At 35.8% G+C, this 16,949-nt stretch overlaps 1 protein-coding gene across 2 annotated transcripts in view; it reads right to left on the bottom strand.

Moving 5' to 3' along the window:
- ABCA1 (ATP binding cassette subfamily A member 1) overlaps positions 1 to 16,949 on the bottom strand; it is a 154,891-nt gene that overhangs the window by 33,444 nt on the left and 104,498 nt on the right. The window contains exons 13-26 of one of the 2 annotated variants that reach the window (XM_053702625.1): positions 16,414 to 16,619; positions 15,531 to 15,707; positions 14,932 to 15,154; positions 13,767 to 13,988; positions 12,822 to 13,026; positions 10,221 to 10,334; positions 9,515 to 9,686; positions 9,009 to 9,140; positions 7,636 to 7,775; positions 6,966 to 7,103; positions 6,267 to 6,487; positions 4,759 to 4,831; positions 2,534 to 2,736; positions 2,113 to 2,161 (exon numbers count right to left, since the gene is read on the bottom strand). In XM_053702625.1, coding sequence (XP_053558600.1) covers positions 2,113 to 2,161; positions 2,534 to 2,736; positions 4,759 to 4,831; positions 6,267 to 6,487; positions 6,966 to 7,103; positions 7,636 to 7,775; positions 9,009 to 9,140; positions 9,515 to 9,686; positions 10,221 to 10,334; positions 12,822 to 13,026; positions 13,767 to 13,988; positions 14,932 to 15,154; positions 15,531 to 15,707; positions 16,414 to 16,619 — 2,275 coding nt within the window. Of the gene's footprint in view, positions 1 to 2,112; positions 2,162 to 2,533; positions 2,747 to 4,758; positions 4,832 to 6,266; positions 6,488 to 6,965; positions 7,104 to 7,635; positions 7,776 to 9,008; positions 9,141 to 9,514; positions 9,687 to 10,220; positions 10,335 to 12,821; positions 13,027 to 13,766; positions 13,989 to 14,931; positions 15,155 to 15,530; positions 15,708 to 16,413; positions 16,620 to 16,949 lie in introns of both variants that reach the window. The other variant, XM_053702624.1, reaches the window with a different exon arrangement.

Here is a 16,949-nt window from a genome sequence, read left to right as displayed (position 1 = left end):
TTTATGCCTGAGAAAACAACGCAGTAGATGCCGAGAAATGTGTTGCAATTATGTGCCACTGGTTTTAATTCATGTGCTTATTTTGGGTTACTTGTTTTTAATACATTCTTTTATACAATACTTGAGCATCTTTGGAGTCTTTTCTATTCTAAATCATCTACCGTTTGGGAACACAGAGGATCCTTTTGCTGGTTTCTCAGTGTGCTGGAAGACTTGTGAGCTTTGCCACTATAATTGCCCAGTAGGTGTTATTAGCACTGTAAGGTGCTTTCCAAACAGGGGCGTATTAAGGCATAGGCCAACAAGGCCGGTGCCTAGGGCAGCAGATTTTTAAGGGGCAGCAGAATTTTGAGTCCCTAGGGCCACTCTACTGAACTCAGGGCCGGGTGGCTAAATCAACCAATTACTAATGACTTAAATGGCTGGCCCGGCTATTGCTATCCTATGGGATTGTATGTGGGTGCGCATGACGTGGTGACAGTGGAGGCGGAGCTCACTTGCGCAGCCTGGCCTGGACTGAGAGGGAATGTGGTATTCTTCCTGGCTCCACCGCGTGATTGAGACTCACACAGACTACACACTGCAGTGTGCACTACACCGTGACCACTGTGAAACAGCATATGCCTTTCTCCCTTCAATACATCTTCATTAGGCATTAAAATACTTAAACGGATTAGTTACTAAATATTTGCACATTTACTGTTTGTCTATCTGTCATACATGCAAAGAATAAGTATTTATTGCTGAATCTATACAACTATGTGACTTAAAACACAACTGAAAATATGTTGTATGCATTTAATACATTCAGAAACAATACAAGTATATACTTTATTATGATTGTATCATGTGACTTTATCTCCTAGGATACAATTCCTAAACCTATCATAACTACTGTTGTATTTTTTAAGTACTTTTAAAGGCCAGTTTGTATATTCATTACATATTTATCCAAGCAGATATTTTGCTTAAATAACTGTCAATCACCAAAGAAGATGTTTAAGGTTAAACAACTACCTACTGACAAACTATCATACAGTGAAGGATATGTTTTTCTGATATAAACACTTTAATCATCTGACTTGCAAAATAATGTCTTAAAATATATATATATATATATATATATATATATATATATATATATATATATATATATATATATATATGTGTGTGTGTGTGTGTGTGTGTGTGTGTGTGTGTGTGTGTGTGTGTGTGTGTGTGTGTGTGTGTGTGTGTGTGTGACCAGAGTGAATGCAAGCCCTGGTGAACATCTACTTAAAAAGACATTATTTTATAAATTTTTTACACCCTGCCCCAAAAATATTATGCCTAAAAAAAGGCCTTAAACCTGGGGTGGGGTAGGGGGGGGCAGCAGAAATTTGAGTGCCTAGGGCAGCACAAAACCTAAATACGCCCCTGTTTCCAAATTGTGAGTACCCTATCTACCATTGGGCCTTATTTGGGTTGTCGTCATCTCGTTTACCTGCACTAGGAGGCGCCCTTTTTCTATGTGTTTAATTACAAATTTAACTAATGAGCCCCACATAAATTGGTTGCAGACTAATTTTATTTTTTTATTTTTGTGAAGAAATCCTGCTGTCATGAGAGATTCAGTTTGAAATGTTATAATTTTTCTGACTGTTGCCTTCCTTTAAATTGGGAATATTGTGTGGCTGTATATTGCAGTACAAACTGATGACAGCACCAGATAGGGTCTGTGTCACAACTACTCAGTTCTGCTGTTGGAACATAAAAGCAGCCATGATATAACAATATAGTATATAAACAAATAAAAGTAACTGTGTTCCAATAAAAAAAAATCATGGACACTGAAATTTGTATTTCAGGTAATTTTCGCGTATGACAAAATAATATTATTCTTTCTGAATTTAAAAATCTAAAAAAACATACTTAGCTTGTGGGTCATACAAAAACAAGCAGCAGGTCTGACTTGGCCCCCAGGCAATAGTTTTTCCCCCATTCCTATTCTAGTGCATGCATTGTGTATATGTTTAATCACATACTTTGAAATGGTTCTACGCAATGTCTTCACTAAACTGCTCTTGGGATAAGAGAGATTGGCACTGTAGTGCTACATTACAAAGCATGTACCTGATGTTTCTGCATCCACTCCAGTTTCCTCAGCCACTTTCAGGAATATCTAAACATAAGCAATGGAAAAGATAAAACAAATTACTTAGCATTATTGATATTTTATGGCTTTTATTTTGTGATGTTGTTCTCTCATAATCAGTTTATAAACTGATGTACTGAATGATGACGTTCTATGTCAGATTTGATTTGACAAAGGGGCACTAATATAAGTTCTTCACTGTATATAAAACAGGGTATTCTAAAATGAATACGTTGTTCTTTAAATGACTGCTCCTGTCCTGAATAAAGCATGAAGTATATCAGTCTGATCACTATGGTAACTAACAATGAAAATAAGCCACTTTTAAATTAATATGCTAAATTTACACAAACGTATTGTAAGCAGAGGTAGTAACGTAAGTAAGTACAAGTTGCCCACCTCTTCGAGTGTTGTGTCCGAGACTCCATAACTGGATATGCCAAGGTCAGTGAGCCGATCGTCTATCTCATGGAACAGCTCCACAAAGGCTCCTTCTTTGGCAGCTTCATATGGCAAGACGTAGGTCAACTCGTGTCCCATATCCTCAACAAATCGAGCTTCAGGCACATGTTTGTTAATGAGATTTGAAATAGCCGAGACATCTGTGAGACCCGCAAAATGAAACAAAACTTAGTCAATATCTTTAACTTGTCATTTACTAAAAAGTCTACTTGCTTGTCCTTCCTACTTTCTGAGTAGGGTTGGAAATTTCTACTTATCCACTAAACCCCGACTGGTAAGAAATTATACTTTTTCTTGCTTTTAAAATTAAGTGCCAGACCAGGGTTAGACAAATCCAGGTGCCAGGTAGCCTCTGACACCTTTAAATTAGGCCCTATTGCCCTGGATTAGAGCCCCCAAGACATCCATGGGTGCCCCCATCAGCCACACCTACAATTTAGCCTAGTTCTGCTGGATCCTTTCTCTGCCTCAAGGCTGTGAAATGCAAACCCAACTTTGGCCAAGCCCTCCCACTAATACCCCCTGGGAAGCCTTTTTGCCAATAATACAACATGGGGGGGGTGCCAGCTGCAGCTCTCAGTGACATGGTTTGCACATTGGCAGTCAAGTGGTAATGCAATGCAGCAGGTCTCCCTGCAAGAAACAAAAACTGCTGATGGACAAAACCTGCTGGATTCTACATTTATGGGCTGGCTCCCAGATTTTGAAACTATTTGTTGAGCTCTGTGCTACACTAGTAACTTTTTTAAATATTATTTTTATTGAGGTTTCAGAAAAAAGCACAGCCAAAACAGGCCAACATCAGTACATATGAATAAGTCAACACAGCATTATCTATACAACAAATAACTGGATAAATAGATTAGCCTGTGATAAACATGTCAGAATGAAAATGTTGAAAACCATACATTTATAGCAGGTATTGCCAGAGACACTTAGAAAATAATCTAAAGAGGAAAACATTAACAATATTGCTACATCTGTTTGCAACTAAAAATTAGAAGCATAACACATAAGGGTAATGAATATGCATTAGCTTAGTATACTTTACACACAAAATCATAGGCTATGTGAAGATGAATATGCAAAACATACTACTGACCTGCATTAGAACTAATAATAACTTGATAACCTCAATTTATCTTATTTTCACTATCAGTATAAAATAGAAACATAACTCTTTCATAACCAGCTACAGTCAGCAGACATATGTTTGAGCAAAATCTAAGATATCTAAACATATAAATGTCTAAGGATATTAACTTTGAGTATAAACATATAGGTGCACAGAATATTTAGCTTAATTTTTCAATATACTATAGTTGGATTTCAAGCAGGGTGTTTAAGTAGTTGGTCACATCTCAAAAACAAAGCTAAATCTATTTCCTATAAAAAACAAAATGTGTGTACCCAGCAGCCTCAGCAGTTAACCTTAGCTAAAATATGCCTCTCCAAGGCCACTAAATCTCACATATAGCATAAAACTAAACCTGAAGACACCAGTGTAAATGCCTCTAGTACATATATCCTCAATGAAATAGCATTATGAGGGCTCAATGACATTCAGAAAGAATGCTATTATGTAGCAAGCTGTAAAACTAGGGCCATCCTTATCTGTAGATATCTCACAGAACATATCTAATATGACCTACCCATGAAAGTAACAGATGACTATAGGAAATATATAGAAATGAGAGTCTAAGGGGACAATTTATAATAGTGCAAGCGGACATGATACGATGTAGAGTATCATGTCCGACGTACATACGCTGTTGGCATTTATCATTGCACAAGCAGTTCTTGTGAACTGCTTGTGCAATGTCGCCCCCTGCAGATTCACAGCCAATCAGCCCAATGGTATAGGATCAGGCGGATTGAAGACCGCAGCCTCAGAGGCAGCGGACAAGTTATGGAGCAGCGGTCTTTAGAGCGCTGCTTCATAACTTCTGTTTCTGGCAAGCCTGAAGGCTCGTGTGGAAACGGGATAATTCAGCCCCTAACTATTAGTCCCAAACCAACTGTACGGAAAAATGTGTCAATGTGTCGGTTGTATGCTTCCCAGTTGAAAAGCCATGTTACAATAATATTAGATCTTTCAAAAACATAAATATATAAAGGCCTTTTTATGTAGAGAGGAGCAAACAATGTGTTAGTTGTTGTACCTATTGTCAGTGTATCACTTTCATGGTCACTGCCAAGACCAGCATCCGAACTACTTTGAGAAACACTATCCTCCTACAGAAAAAAAGAAAAGTAATTATTATATAAATACATACATAGATACATACATAACTATTATATATATAAATATATATACACATACACACACTAAAAATGACCAACATTAAACATTCTCTTGGCAAACAGAAGGAAAGTCATAGTTTAGTATAGAAAAAGAAAGCAGGTAGAGTAACTGATCTTATATAAAGTCAAAGCTAGCAGATTTATATCACAGACTGTTGTTAACATGGTATGAAATCAGCTGCCGTCCTGTCTGTGGGCCGGTGACTAATGCATCATCACATTCAGGGGCAACAGGTGCGGTGATTAAGGCGATTGGCAATTATCTGATCTGAGAGCACGGAAGGTTAAGTGTAGGGTTAGGAAAAGAACTGATTAATAATTACCCATAATTACCCTATACTTCGCTTCTCTCTTCCGGTTCATGGTATGTTTGTTATGTTTAGTAATCACCGCTTCTGTGGACCCCGCTCTTAACGGTGGCTTTAGCATCGAACTCTGTCGCTGTTTGCAAGCAAGGGATGGCCGGATGTCTTCCTGCCCATAAATGACGGGGTACCGTCATCCCAAATGTTAACTGTAGTATGGCAGTGTAGGCCCATTATGTGGGAAATTTGATGATAACCCAGCTAATGTTAGCTCTTATTTATATAATCCTATTGCACATTTTATGAACAACACATCGCAGATGCATAGTACAATTAAAACATTTACACACTGTAATCTTAACTGTTAGAGGAAATTATCAGCATGGAAATAACAATTTTATAAAAAGGAATATAATCATATTAATAAGATAAAAAAGATTTGCTTTAGCAAAAAATTAACTATTAAGGTGACTTTCAGATAATTTCAACATAAAAAAATAGATATCTGCCTGTATTGTGCACTCATGTTATATAAAAGCACAAGGAAGTCTTAACATCTACCTTACAGCTGAAATTCAAGCTGATGTGTTCAGCCATTTGTACCTAAAGAAATATCATAGAACTGTAGGGAGAATTTCCCTCAAAAACTACTGAAGCAATTATCAGGCTTTGGCTATTGCTATTTTCAAGGTATGGTTCCCAAACCATAAGCACTTGATCAGGTATAAACTTGTTTTTATACTAACTGTTAAACCAAAGTTGAAATTTGATAGCAATGGTCTACTTTGGTGCATTAAACATTTTTCTAGCATCACAACACGTAACTAGAATCTAGAATCCAGCAATTTCACCCTTTGTTTGTCTGTATAGCTTTACAAAATGAGTGCACCATACCAACTGATTTCTTTTTCTTAGTATTGGAACAAGAATACTAAGGCGTGGCTAAGTACTTTTACATGAAGATTACAGAAGTAAGAACTTTATTTTTATATCTCACACTTATTGTTGTGGTTCTGTTCCCGCCAAGCACATAGATGCATCTTCTAATGAACTGTACATACCTTTTTCAGATAAGACATTGTGCTGCTGCTGTTTCTGCATGAGCTCATAGATGAATCTGTGTCTCTCTTGACTAATGTTAGGTAGTAGCCGGTTCCAAACTGGTTCTTTAGAAAGAGAGAAGATCCAACACAGCATAGCTTTCCATGGGAGATAATGGCAATGCGGTCACCAAGTATATCTGCTTCATCCATATGATGTGTAGATAGGATAATAGTACGTCCTGCAAAGAGATGAGGTACAATGACCTTTACATGTAAAGCCATTGTGTGCAGTAAACTCATCATGGTGATAACAGCATCACATCCCAACTTCAGTAGCTAATTGATTACTCAAGCTCACCTTACCAAACTCAGTTATTATTTAATGTTATAAAATAGATCAGTAGCTTCAGTAAAAAGTTAACTGATCACCTTAAGTAATGATTTAGCTCACAACCTTTTGTAATAAACAATGTTTTTAAGTAATTATAATTGTACCACCTTTAGTAGTGAATTAGATTATCACCTTTAGTAATAATTCAGATCTTCACCTACAATGTTGATTAAGCTTACACCTTTTAGCAATAATGTTCACCACCTTCAGTAATGTTTAGATTACCCATTTCAGTAATGATAAAGTTTAGCACTTTCAGTAATTTTTTTTTTTGGAGGGGGTTATATCAGGTAGATTAATTATTTTTGTTAATATAGTTCAAGTACCTTGTCTGTATTTAAGAAGCAGCTCCCAAATCCCTCTACGAGAGTAAGGATCAACTCCAGCTGTTGGCTCATCAAGGATGACAACTTTGGATCCTCCGACAAATGCTAAAGCGACAGAGAGCTTTCTTTGCATACCACCTATAAATTAAAACATTAAAATTATCATAAAGAATGTATCATAGAATAATGATAGTTTTATTTCAACAAGAATTTGATTATACTTATTAATTTATCAATTTGCATATATTTAAAAAATATTGTTAATTCTCCTCTAGGTGGAGCAATAGTCATTTTCTGCAGAACTACCCATAATACGTATTCACTACTGTCACTATAGTTAATATGACTTGTGGTGCAACCAAGAGCCATGATAAAGTAATGTCTGTGCATGCTTGTCATGTGTGTGTCCATGTTTGTGACTGCATTATGGAATGGTTCATTATAAGGATGTGCAAGTCATGTATCTAAGTATAACTTGCCACAATCCCCTTACCTACTCACCTCCCCACTGCAAGTTAACCCTAGATCTCTCCGTTGCTATAACAACTACTGCACAAGATCCCCCTTGACAGACCTAGAATTTTAGGAGTCGTGGCTGCCTGGCTCCCAGTATTTTGTGAATCACTGACCTATGATAAGCTGCTATACTGAGAACCACATTCTACTTTACCTGACAGCTGACTTGTCTTGGCCTTCTTCTTGTTGGGAAGACCAACATCAATTAGCATCTGTTCCATTTCAGATTTCACCTTCTCTTCAGAAAGCCCTTTCAGGCGTGCATAGAACCAGATGTGTTCCTCTACAGTTAGCCTAGAGGGAAATGTTTGTTGAGAGGCACAAATGAGGAAGAATAGCTGAATGCATCGGTGAAGTCCTAGGCACACTGCTATAGTTTCATAAATGTTTAGAAAAAAGGCCTTGGGCTTCTCTATGCTGGAATATTCAGTTGACTATGTAACTAAAATAATGTATTTATAAATTTGGTGAACTATAGTATTATTCTGCTAAAGCTGGTATGCTCAAAATAGAAGAACTGACATTGAATCAAAAGTGTAACATTTCAGTAATGCAAATATTATTGTAAGTTGATATCATTTTAAATGATTACACCCTCAGTGACCGGTTATCAAATTTACTATCACAAAAGATATTAGAGACAGTAAACACCTGGTAATTATAACATTTTTCTGCAATGTTGCAATGAATGAACATACTATGTAAATGTGATTTTTAAAGGGATACTAAACCCAATTTTTTTCTATAATGATTCAGAGAGAGCATGCAATTTTAAGCAACTTTCTAATTTACTCCTATTATCAAATTTTCTTCATTTTCTTGTTGTCTTTATTTAAAAAGCAGAAATGCAAAGCTTAGGAGCTAGACCATTTTTGGTTGAGAACCTGGGTTATGCTTGCTTATTGGTGGCTTAAATGTAGCCACCAATAAGTAAGTGCTATCCAGGGTGCTGAACTTAAAAATGGCCGGCTTTTTAAATAAAGATAGCAAGAGAACAAAGAAAATTGGATACTAGGAGTAAATTAGAAAGTTGCTTAAAATTGAATGCTCTATCTGAATCATGAAAGAAAAGAATTTGGGTTTAGTATCCCTTTAATTCATCAATAACTTGTTTACTGAAAATGGTTTCCAATAGCTAAACTCATCCCTCCTTATTTTGAGGTGTCAAGTCAGACTTGCTATTTGACTAGACATGGCTAACCTGCTGAGGCCAATTAAGGGCATATATGTAGCAGGGTTACACTTATGAAGCCTACCATGTGCACTCCCAGTTCTAAGAAATGAAGACCGTTCAATTTTCAGACTTACAGTAGAAAGGAGGCAAAATAACAATAAAAATGAAAGTATAGAGCAATTTTGTTTACTACACATAATTAGACTTTTTATATTACAATTACAGTGTTTACTGTCCCTTTAACAATCCTGTAAGACCTGTAATGACTCAAGGCTCAGAGTGGGAACATGTTAATAACTAGATGGCACCACTAATTTATTTATAGAATTGTTAGTTTAACCCATAATACTTACATGTCAAAGAGCACATTGTGCTGTGGACAAACCCCAAGGTTTTGCCTGATGGAGCTGAGTTCAGAGCGTATGTCTTTTCCTAGAATGTATGCAGTTCCCGTAGTCGGTGGGAACAGACCTGTCAAGATTGACCTACAAGTAAAATATCAGAAGCATTAGCATTGAGCCGTCACTCCTAAAACACAAGTTTAGCTCAGGGTGAGAGGGGCACCTACCAAGGCCCAGCTCTTTTAGGGGTGAGACTATGATAAGGTGCAATGCATATCCTTTAGAAGTGTTTATGGTATTAGGAGGTGTAATATATACTGTTAGTCTTTATATAGGTAACGCTAGGAATGTTGGGACAGGGATGGGCCATAACGGGCATAAATTTGGAGGGGAATAAGAGCACTGGGCTGTGGGGCCCTGAAAATTGTTCTTGCCCAGGGCCACACTAATGCTAAGGGTGTCGCTGTTTAGCTCAATTTATTTTATATATATATATATATATGACAGTAACTACTTACATAGTGGTAGTTTTTCCAGCCCCGTTATGTCCAAGAAAAGAAGTGATTTGCCCTTCATAAAAACTGAGAGTAAGACCATCTACAGCCTTTTTGTTGCCACTATGGTAAATCTTCACCAGGTTCTGAATGGAAACGCCTAAGTAAAGATGACTGGGCTCTTCTTCCATGCGATCTAGGGAAAGAAGCAATAAATATCATGCTAGTGACATATATGCTAAGGCTATGGGACCCTGATAAACCTAACCTATATTAGTAGAGTTTCTGGGTTTTATATATATATATATATATATATATATATATATATATATAATATATATATATATATATATATATATATATATATACACATACACACACACACACACATATATATATATATATACATATACATATACACACACACATATATATATATATATATTTTTTTTTTATTTATTTTTTTTAAGAAGTTTAAAATGCTTTCAATATAGTATTTTGGCATTAACCACTAGTCTAGTCTTTGCATGACTAATATGGTCAATGTCTTTGAATATGCAAACAACTTGGCATTCTTCTTTGGGTAAATCACATGTATGTGCTCACTGCCAAAGCTATGTAAAACTATCATATTACTTGTATCTATGTTTAGAGTATGACATTTATATTGCAAATAAACATGTTCCTGCTGAAATCTTACCAGGCATGAGGGCACATATAAACAACTTACCTTCTGATAATTTATTATGGACACAGTTAGGGTGAGTGATATCTTTAGGCTCCTCCCCACACCAGTAAGATTTTGTGAATGGGAAGTACCAAGGTCTTGGGATCCCAAACTGACCTAATTGATAAAGTAATAAACATAATCTCCTTTTATTAATCAATAATAAACAAAATCCATGAACTCTAGTAATCAGAGCATATAATATAGATCTACTGAATGCGCATGAACAAGTAACTGTACTATTAGTTACTGGTATAAATCCATATTAACAGCATTTTTTTTGAAGGTCTGTCAACACAATATGACAGTTTCTACTAACCTGCAGCAGGGAAGGGGAATTAAACTTAAATATACACATTTCCATAAGTTAAACATTTTAAAATATATATGCAATATGCACTCATTCTATTTGCGCTTGCTTTTTATGTCATTTACATGTAAAAATTATGCTTTTTCTGTGCCTAGAGAGGTTTGAGGACATACCACATATTTACTTGACCCTGCAGCATACTACAAAGTGATTGCTTATTCAATATAGCAAAGTAATACAATACATTTTCTTTGGTTGTATCACACGGTTACTTTTATAGATCATAAGGCTTAACTTATTATGTTAGATGATATTTCTTCCAGCATATAGAGAATGTTTTTGTATATAAACTATTTGTGGTTTTATTTTATGTAATTGTTTGTATTTATAATAAAATTAAGAAAAATAACATAAAACTACACATTTTTTTCTAGCAAAATGGCAGTTTTAAATGCATGTTAACAAATGAAATATTTTTATATAGATGTTTTGCAATGCAGTTCCTATGCACGTGTATACCGTGTATATCTTCAAAATAGCATTAATGTCCCTTTCAATTTTTAATTTTTGTGAATATATATGCAATCATGGCCAAAAATATTTGCACCCCTGCTTTTTTGTCAGATAATGCACCACTTTGCCCAGAAAATTGTTGCAATTACAATTGTTTAGGCATTCTCATGTTTATTTATTTTGTTGGTATTGGTATGACACAAAAAAGTGGAGAGAAAAAAAAGCCAAATCTGACACATACCACGCAAAACTCCAAAAATGCACTGGACAAAATTATTGGGACCTTCTCAAAATTGTAAGAAATAATTGCATTCCAAGTTTGTGTTGCTCCTGTAATTTATAATTAAAATCACCTGTATCAATTAACAGGTGCTGACAATATAGGAATCCCACCGGCAACCAGTTAAAATGGTGAAAAATTGACTCAACCTTTCTGTTGTGTGTCTCTGTGTGCCACACTGAAGAGAAAGAGCAGTAAAGAATTGTCTGAGGATTTGAGAACAAAAATTGTGGAAAAACATGGACAATCTCAAGGTTACAAGTCCATCTCCAGAGATCTTAATGTTCCTGTGTCCACTGCGCACAACATTGTCAAGAAGTTTACATGGCACTGTAGCTATTCTCCCTGGACGTGGATGAAAGGGAAACATTTATTACAGGTTGCAACAAAGGATTGTTTGAATGGTGGATAAAGAACCTTGATCATCTTCCAGACAAATTCAAGCTGACCTTTATGGTAGGAGACCCAGGAGGACCCCACTACTGACACAGAAACATAAAAAAGCCAGATTGGAGTTTGCCAAAAATTAACTGAGGAAGCCAAAATCCTTTTGGGAGAATGTGCTGTGGACAACGAAACAAAATGACAGCTTTTTAGCAAAGCCCACCATTCTACTGTTTTCAGAAAAAGAAATGAGGCTTTTAATGAAAAGAATACAGTCCCTACAGTCAAACATGGTGGAGGTTCACTGATGTTTTGGGATTGCTTTGCTGCTTCAGGCACTGGATGTCTTGACTGTGTGCATGGAATTATGAAATCTGAAGACTACCAAAGAATTCTATGGTGCGATGTAGGGCCCAGTGTCAGAAAGTTGGATCTCAGTCAGAGGTCATGGGTCTTACAGCAGGACAACGACCCAAAGCACACGTCAAAAAGCACCCAAAAATGGTTTAAGACAAAGCACTGGAGAGTACTGAACTGGCCAGCAATGAGTCCAGATCTTAATCCCATAGAGCACCTGTGGAGAGATCTCAAAGCAGCAGTTGGGAAAAGGAACCCTTCCAATCTGAGAGAACTGGAGCAGTTGGCGAACGAAGAATGGTCCACAATTCCAGTAGACAGGTGTAAGAAACTCATTAATGGTTACAGGAAGCAATTGATTTCAGATATTTTTTTTCCAAGGGGTGTGCTACCGAATATTAAAATGAGTGTGCCAATAATTTTGTCCAGTCTATTTTTGGAGTTTTGCTTGGAATGTGTCAGATTTGGGTTTTTTTTCTCCACTTTTTTTGTGTCATACCAAAACAAACAAAAGAAATAAACATGAGAATGCCTAAACATTTGTAATTGCAACAATTTTCTAGGCGAAGTGGTGCATTATCTGACAGAAATGCAGGGATGCCAATATTTTTGGCCATGACTGTATATCTGTTTTAAACACGGTTATAAAGTCCACATATATTTTATCATGATTATTTTTAGGTCATAATTGATTGATATGTCATACTCAAAACAATTCTACAGAATTTTACTTCTGGTAAATGGTAAACAATGAAGTTACCTGGAAAGACAGCTTCAATGTACCAAGTCATGACCAAATACAAGAGAGTATCAAAAAGCATCATGAAGGCAGATGTAGTAAGGTTGAATCCATCCTCCTCTAACGGACTGTCCAAGAGGTTGCTCCACTGTACGCCAACACCTTGCTCTTCAAAGAGTGCAAAAAACTCACAGCCAAACCCAAAGGCAACTGGAGAGAGAAAGCTCTGCAAGGGAAACACATAGAAAATATGTTTGTAGGTCACAAGTAGGTAACCTAGGTAGGTCACAAGTAGGTAACTTGACTGTTGTGATCGGGTAATAGGTTTTCACTTTTTGTATAGTGATCAGAATGCTATCAATGTTTTTTTTTTATTCCCATTTTGCTACATGAGTAAGAGGACATCAAAAAATGATTTTGCCATCACAGAAAGGCTGACATATTCCAGAGTCATTAAGAGCTTTACGGCAAAGATATATGAAGTTGATGCAGAATTGCAAGTTAATTAGTTGCAGTTAATTTCATGTACAAACTAAATACGAAAGATAACATGTATCAATGATGTCTTCTAGTCCAATAATCTCAAACTAGCACATTATTTAAAGGAACATGGAGCTTAACATTAAACTTCTTGATTTCCGTAAATACATACTGAGGTGGGCTCAGGAATTTGAAAATGACTAGAGCACTATATGTATAACACTGTTACAAGCATTTCTCCAAACACTGGGACCATATAGTGCACAAGAAACATGTGCGTTCCAGAGCCTACCTCAATATGCTCTCATGAAAAGGAGTTTAAACAATGGATCCCAAGAGGAAGTACTACATTTGATAATGGTAACAAATTGGAATTTTATTTTTAATGTTTTACTTTTAAATGAGTTTAACATTGTGGCATAGTTGCTGCAATAGATAGCATTAGAACTAGAGAAAGAAGAAGAAGAAAAAAAAAAGTTTTCTTACTGCAAAAATCTTCATTGGGAACCCCACGTAATCTTGCCAGGCAACACACAGCACATAGGGAAGGTACAATGTGAAATAGATAATTCCACCACAAGCGGCAGCCAGGTTGGCTCTGGAAAATATTGTGCTTATGAGGAAACACTGCGAGATGGTTACTATTCCAAACACTGCCAGAAACACAAAGACTACGCTGGGGTCGCTGTAAGGCAACAAATTGCCCACCTAACAGAAGGAAGAAAAATGTATTGTTGCAGTTAATTAAAAAAGAAAGTTTTATTATTTTATATATCAGTAAATAAAGCATAAGAAAAGACAAAGGCCTAGATTACAAGTGGGGTGCACAAAAGAGTGTTAATATCGCTGGAGTGCAATTCATGCAGTCTCTATTTTTGCACTGGTAAACAATTATAGCTCGATGGCTAGTATGGTGTGTAACAATATTGATGTCACACAGTGCAGGGGAGTATTTTTCCTAAGATAACATATTTCTGTGAGAGCCTGTTTTAAACTTCATGTTGGATAACACTCAAGTGCTAAGCCAATTGAGTGTCAAAATGACTCTCAAGTGATTAAGTTTTGTGTTAAATTCTATGCTATACACCTTCCATGTTTTTAAATTCACAATAAAAAGCGATAACACTTAATACCTGTTTTTTAAAAGATCTAAAAGAGAAAGTGGTATTTCGGATTACACACAAGCAACACTTATCCAGTAATTTGTAATCTAAGAACAATTAGCGTGTTATTATGACTACAAATTGATAGTATAGTATTTGCTATAGAAGTATTAAGTGTGTTAAAAATGCTTTGGTTAAACATTTTAAATAACAGCTTGTAACACCTGATTGTGTATTATTGATTGTGCAAGGTCGAATGCAATATAAAGCACCATGTGTTGTCATTTGCACTTGTAATCTAGACCACAATGTTTAACAAATTACAACATGTGATACATAGCATATTAGCCAAATAGTTACAATATTTTATTTTATCTACACATTTGTTTTACATGACGTGTACTTTTTGGGTACTGGACGTCTTTAGGTTTCAGATGATGAAATTATGCTCCCCTTATTGAGATTTTCTGTAATTAGGTGAGTCATATCAGACATACATTATATTTGTACATTTAATTAAAGTGATCTAAAATGAATAAACATTCTACCTTAAGAATGAGCACCAACAGTCCTGCACTCATAAGAAGGGGGATGAAACTGGAAATAAACCAACTCAACCAAAGAATGCCATTATCCAATCCCATAATCCTCATGGTTTCTTTAAGACGGGCCTCCTTCTCATATACAATCCCTTTAATGATCACAGCAACAGAGTAGATCCAGGCCAGAGTCATAAACAATGGAAGAGAGCGGCTCATGACTCGTAGGAATCTAGAAACAAGAGCACAAAAGAAAATTATGACTCGTAGGAATCTAGAATTGGAATTTAAAAAAATGTGTGCAGTGTATCACAAATGTTTGTGAATATAGTTGTATTGTAAATTTTTAGTAGCTGAGTTAATACATAGATCTGGGGTGTAATATTACTATATGCTCCAGGAAGTATCTATAAATTGCCAGCAAGTAAGTGCATTTTATTGCATTGGTGCTCTCTCTTGGCCACTTGTCACATATTAAATGCCTTTTTATTGATACAGCTAATTCTAATGCATTAAGGTAGAGAAAGGTTTCTATTCCTCTGGTGTAATTTTAAATCAAGTAAGAAAAATACAAATAAAAGATAACAAAACATTAAATGACTGCTTACATATCATCAACATAGCAAGGGTAGGGCATCTGCTGCACGTAGACTCCAGTCCTCTTCTCTGTCCCTGTTTGCACTCTGATTATAGCCTGTTCTACAACATCTTGAAGATAAGCAAAGCCACCCCAGATATAACGCATGTCTTCAAATGGATCAGCACGAGGACCAGGGTCCCAGTATCTAAATAAAATCAGTCAGAAAGTTATTCAGATTGATTCTAAACGCTAATCATAAATTGACATTAAATGGATATTAAATCCAAAAAATGTTCTTTTGTGATTCATACAGAGAAACCATTTTAATAAAAGTTTCTAATTTATTTCTATTATCAAATTTGCTGAGTTCCCATGATATTCTGTATTGAAGAGATACCTAGGTAGGCATCTAGAGCACTACAAAAAGAAATCATTCTTGTAAAACTGTTGCCATATAGTGCTTCACAAATGGGCTGGCTCCGAAGCATACGCCCCTGCTTTTCAACAAAAGATATCAAAAGAACAAAGAAAAAATAATAACAGAAGAAAATTAGAAAGTTGTTTAAAATTGTATGCTTTATCTGAATCATGAAAGATACATTTGCGTTTCATATCCCTTTAAAGAATACAACATTCACTACTTTTTAAAAAATATATTCCTTGGCTCTTTTAAAAATAAATACAGTAACTTTGCGTCATATTACGTCTGTTCTAAAAGAATGTGTCCTATCATTTTTAGACACTGAGACAAGTAGAAAAAATGACTAGGATGAAGAGACCTGAAATGACAAACCAAACAATCTTTTGTATTCCATCTAGACTCTATGGTGCTCTCAATCGTTCATCTCTCCTGTATACTATAAAGATCAGCATGAAGCTTTATTTACTTGTTAGAAATAAATGGCGCTCACCCATCCTTAATCTTGTTTGTCCTCTCTACATTATCTATGTCCATCCGGATCTTATACTTGATGTGGCTGGGAAGCTGTGTGCCATCTTCGGGCATGTCCATAAACACAAGACCTGCCCAAAATTTCCTCTCATTTAGAAGCTCCAATGACTTATCAATGAGAAGCTCTTCTGTGTCCACTGCTTCCAGCTTGTCTAAGTTCACACACTGGAAAAATAATAATTGCACTTTTTTTTATATAATATTGAGATTGTAACAATATACAAAAATGTAACAACTGTAATATTATTGAACTGCTTTACATACATACAGCTAAATTATACATTTCCCATACAATATTTATTAATTATGTAAACAAATTGCAATGTACTTTCAATATTCATTACTAATTGTTTTCTAATATAGCTCTAAAATTGTGGCCCTCCCATCGTCCTCAGAGAGGCTGATGTGCATTCCACATACTTAAAAACACTGACCCTCCAACATTCTACACAACTAAATCAGTTCAGGAACTTTACATATAAGTAAAGGAGATCT

The sequence above is a fragment of the Bombina bombina genome, chromosome 2 (genome assembly GCF_027579735.1).
Source record: "Bombina bombina isolate aBomBom1 chromosome 2, aBomBom1.pri, whole genome shotgun sequence".
NCBI classification, from domain to species: domain Eukaryota; kingdom Metazoa; phylum Chordata; class Amphibia; order Anura; family Bombinatoridae; genus Bombina; species Bombina bombina.
The sequence above is the reverse complement of the archived record's forward strand: the minus strand, read 5'-3'. Positions and strand labels throughout refer to the sequence as shown.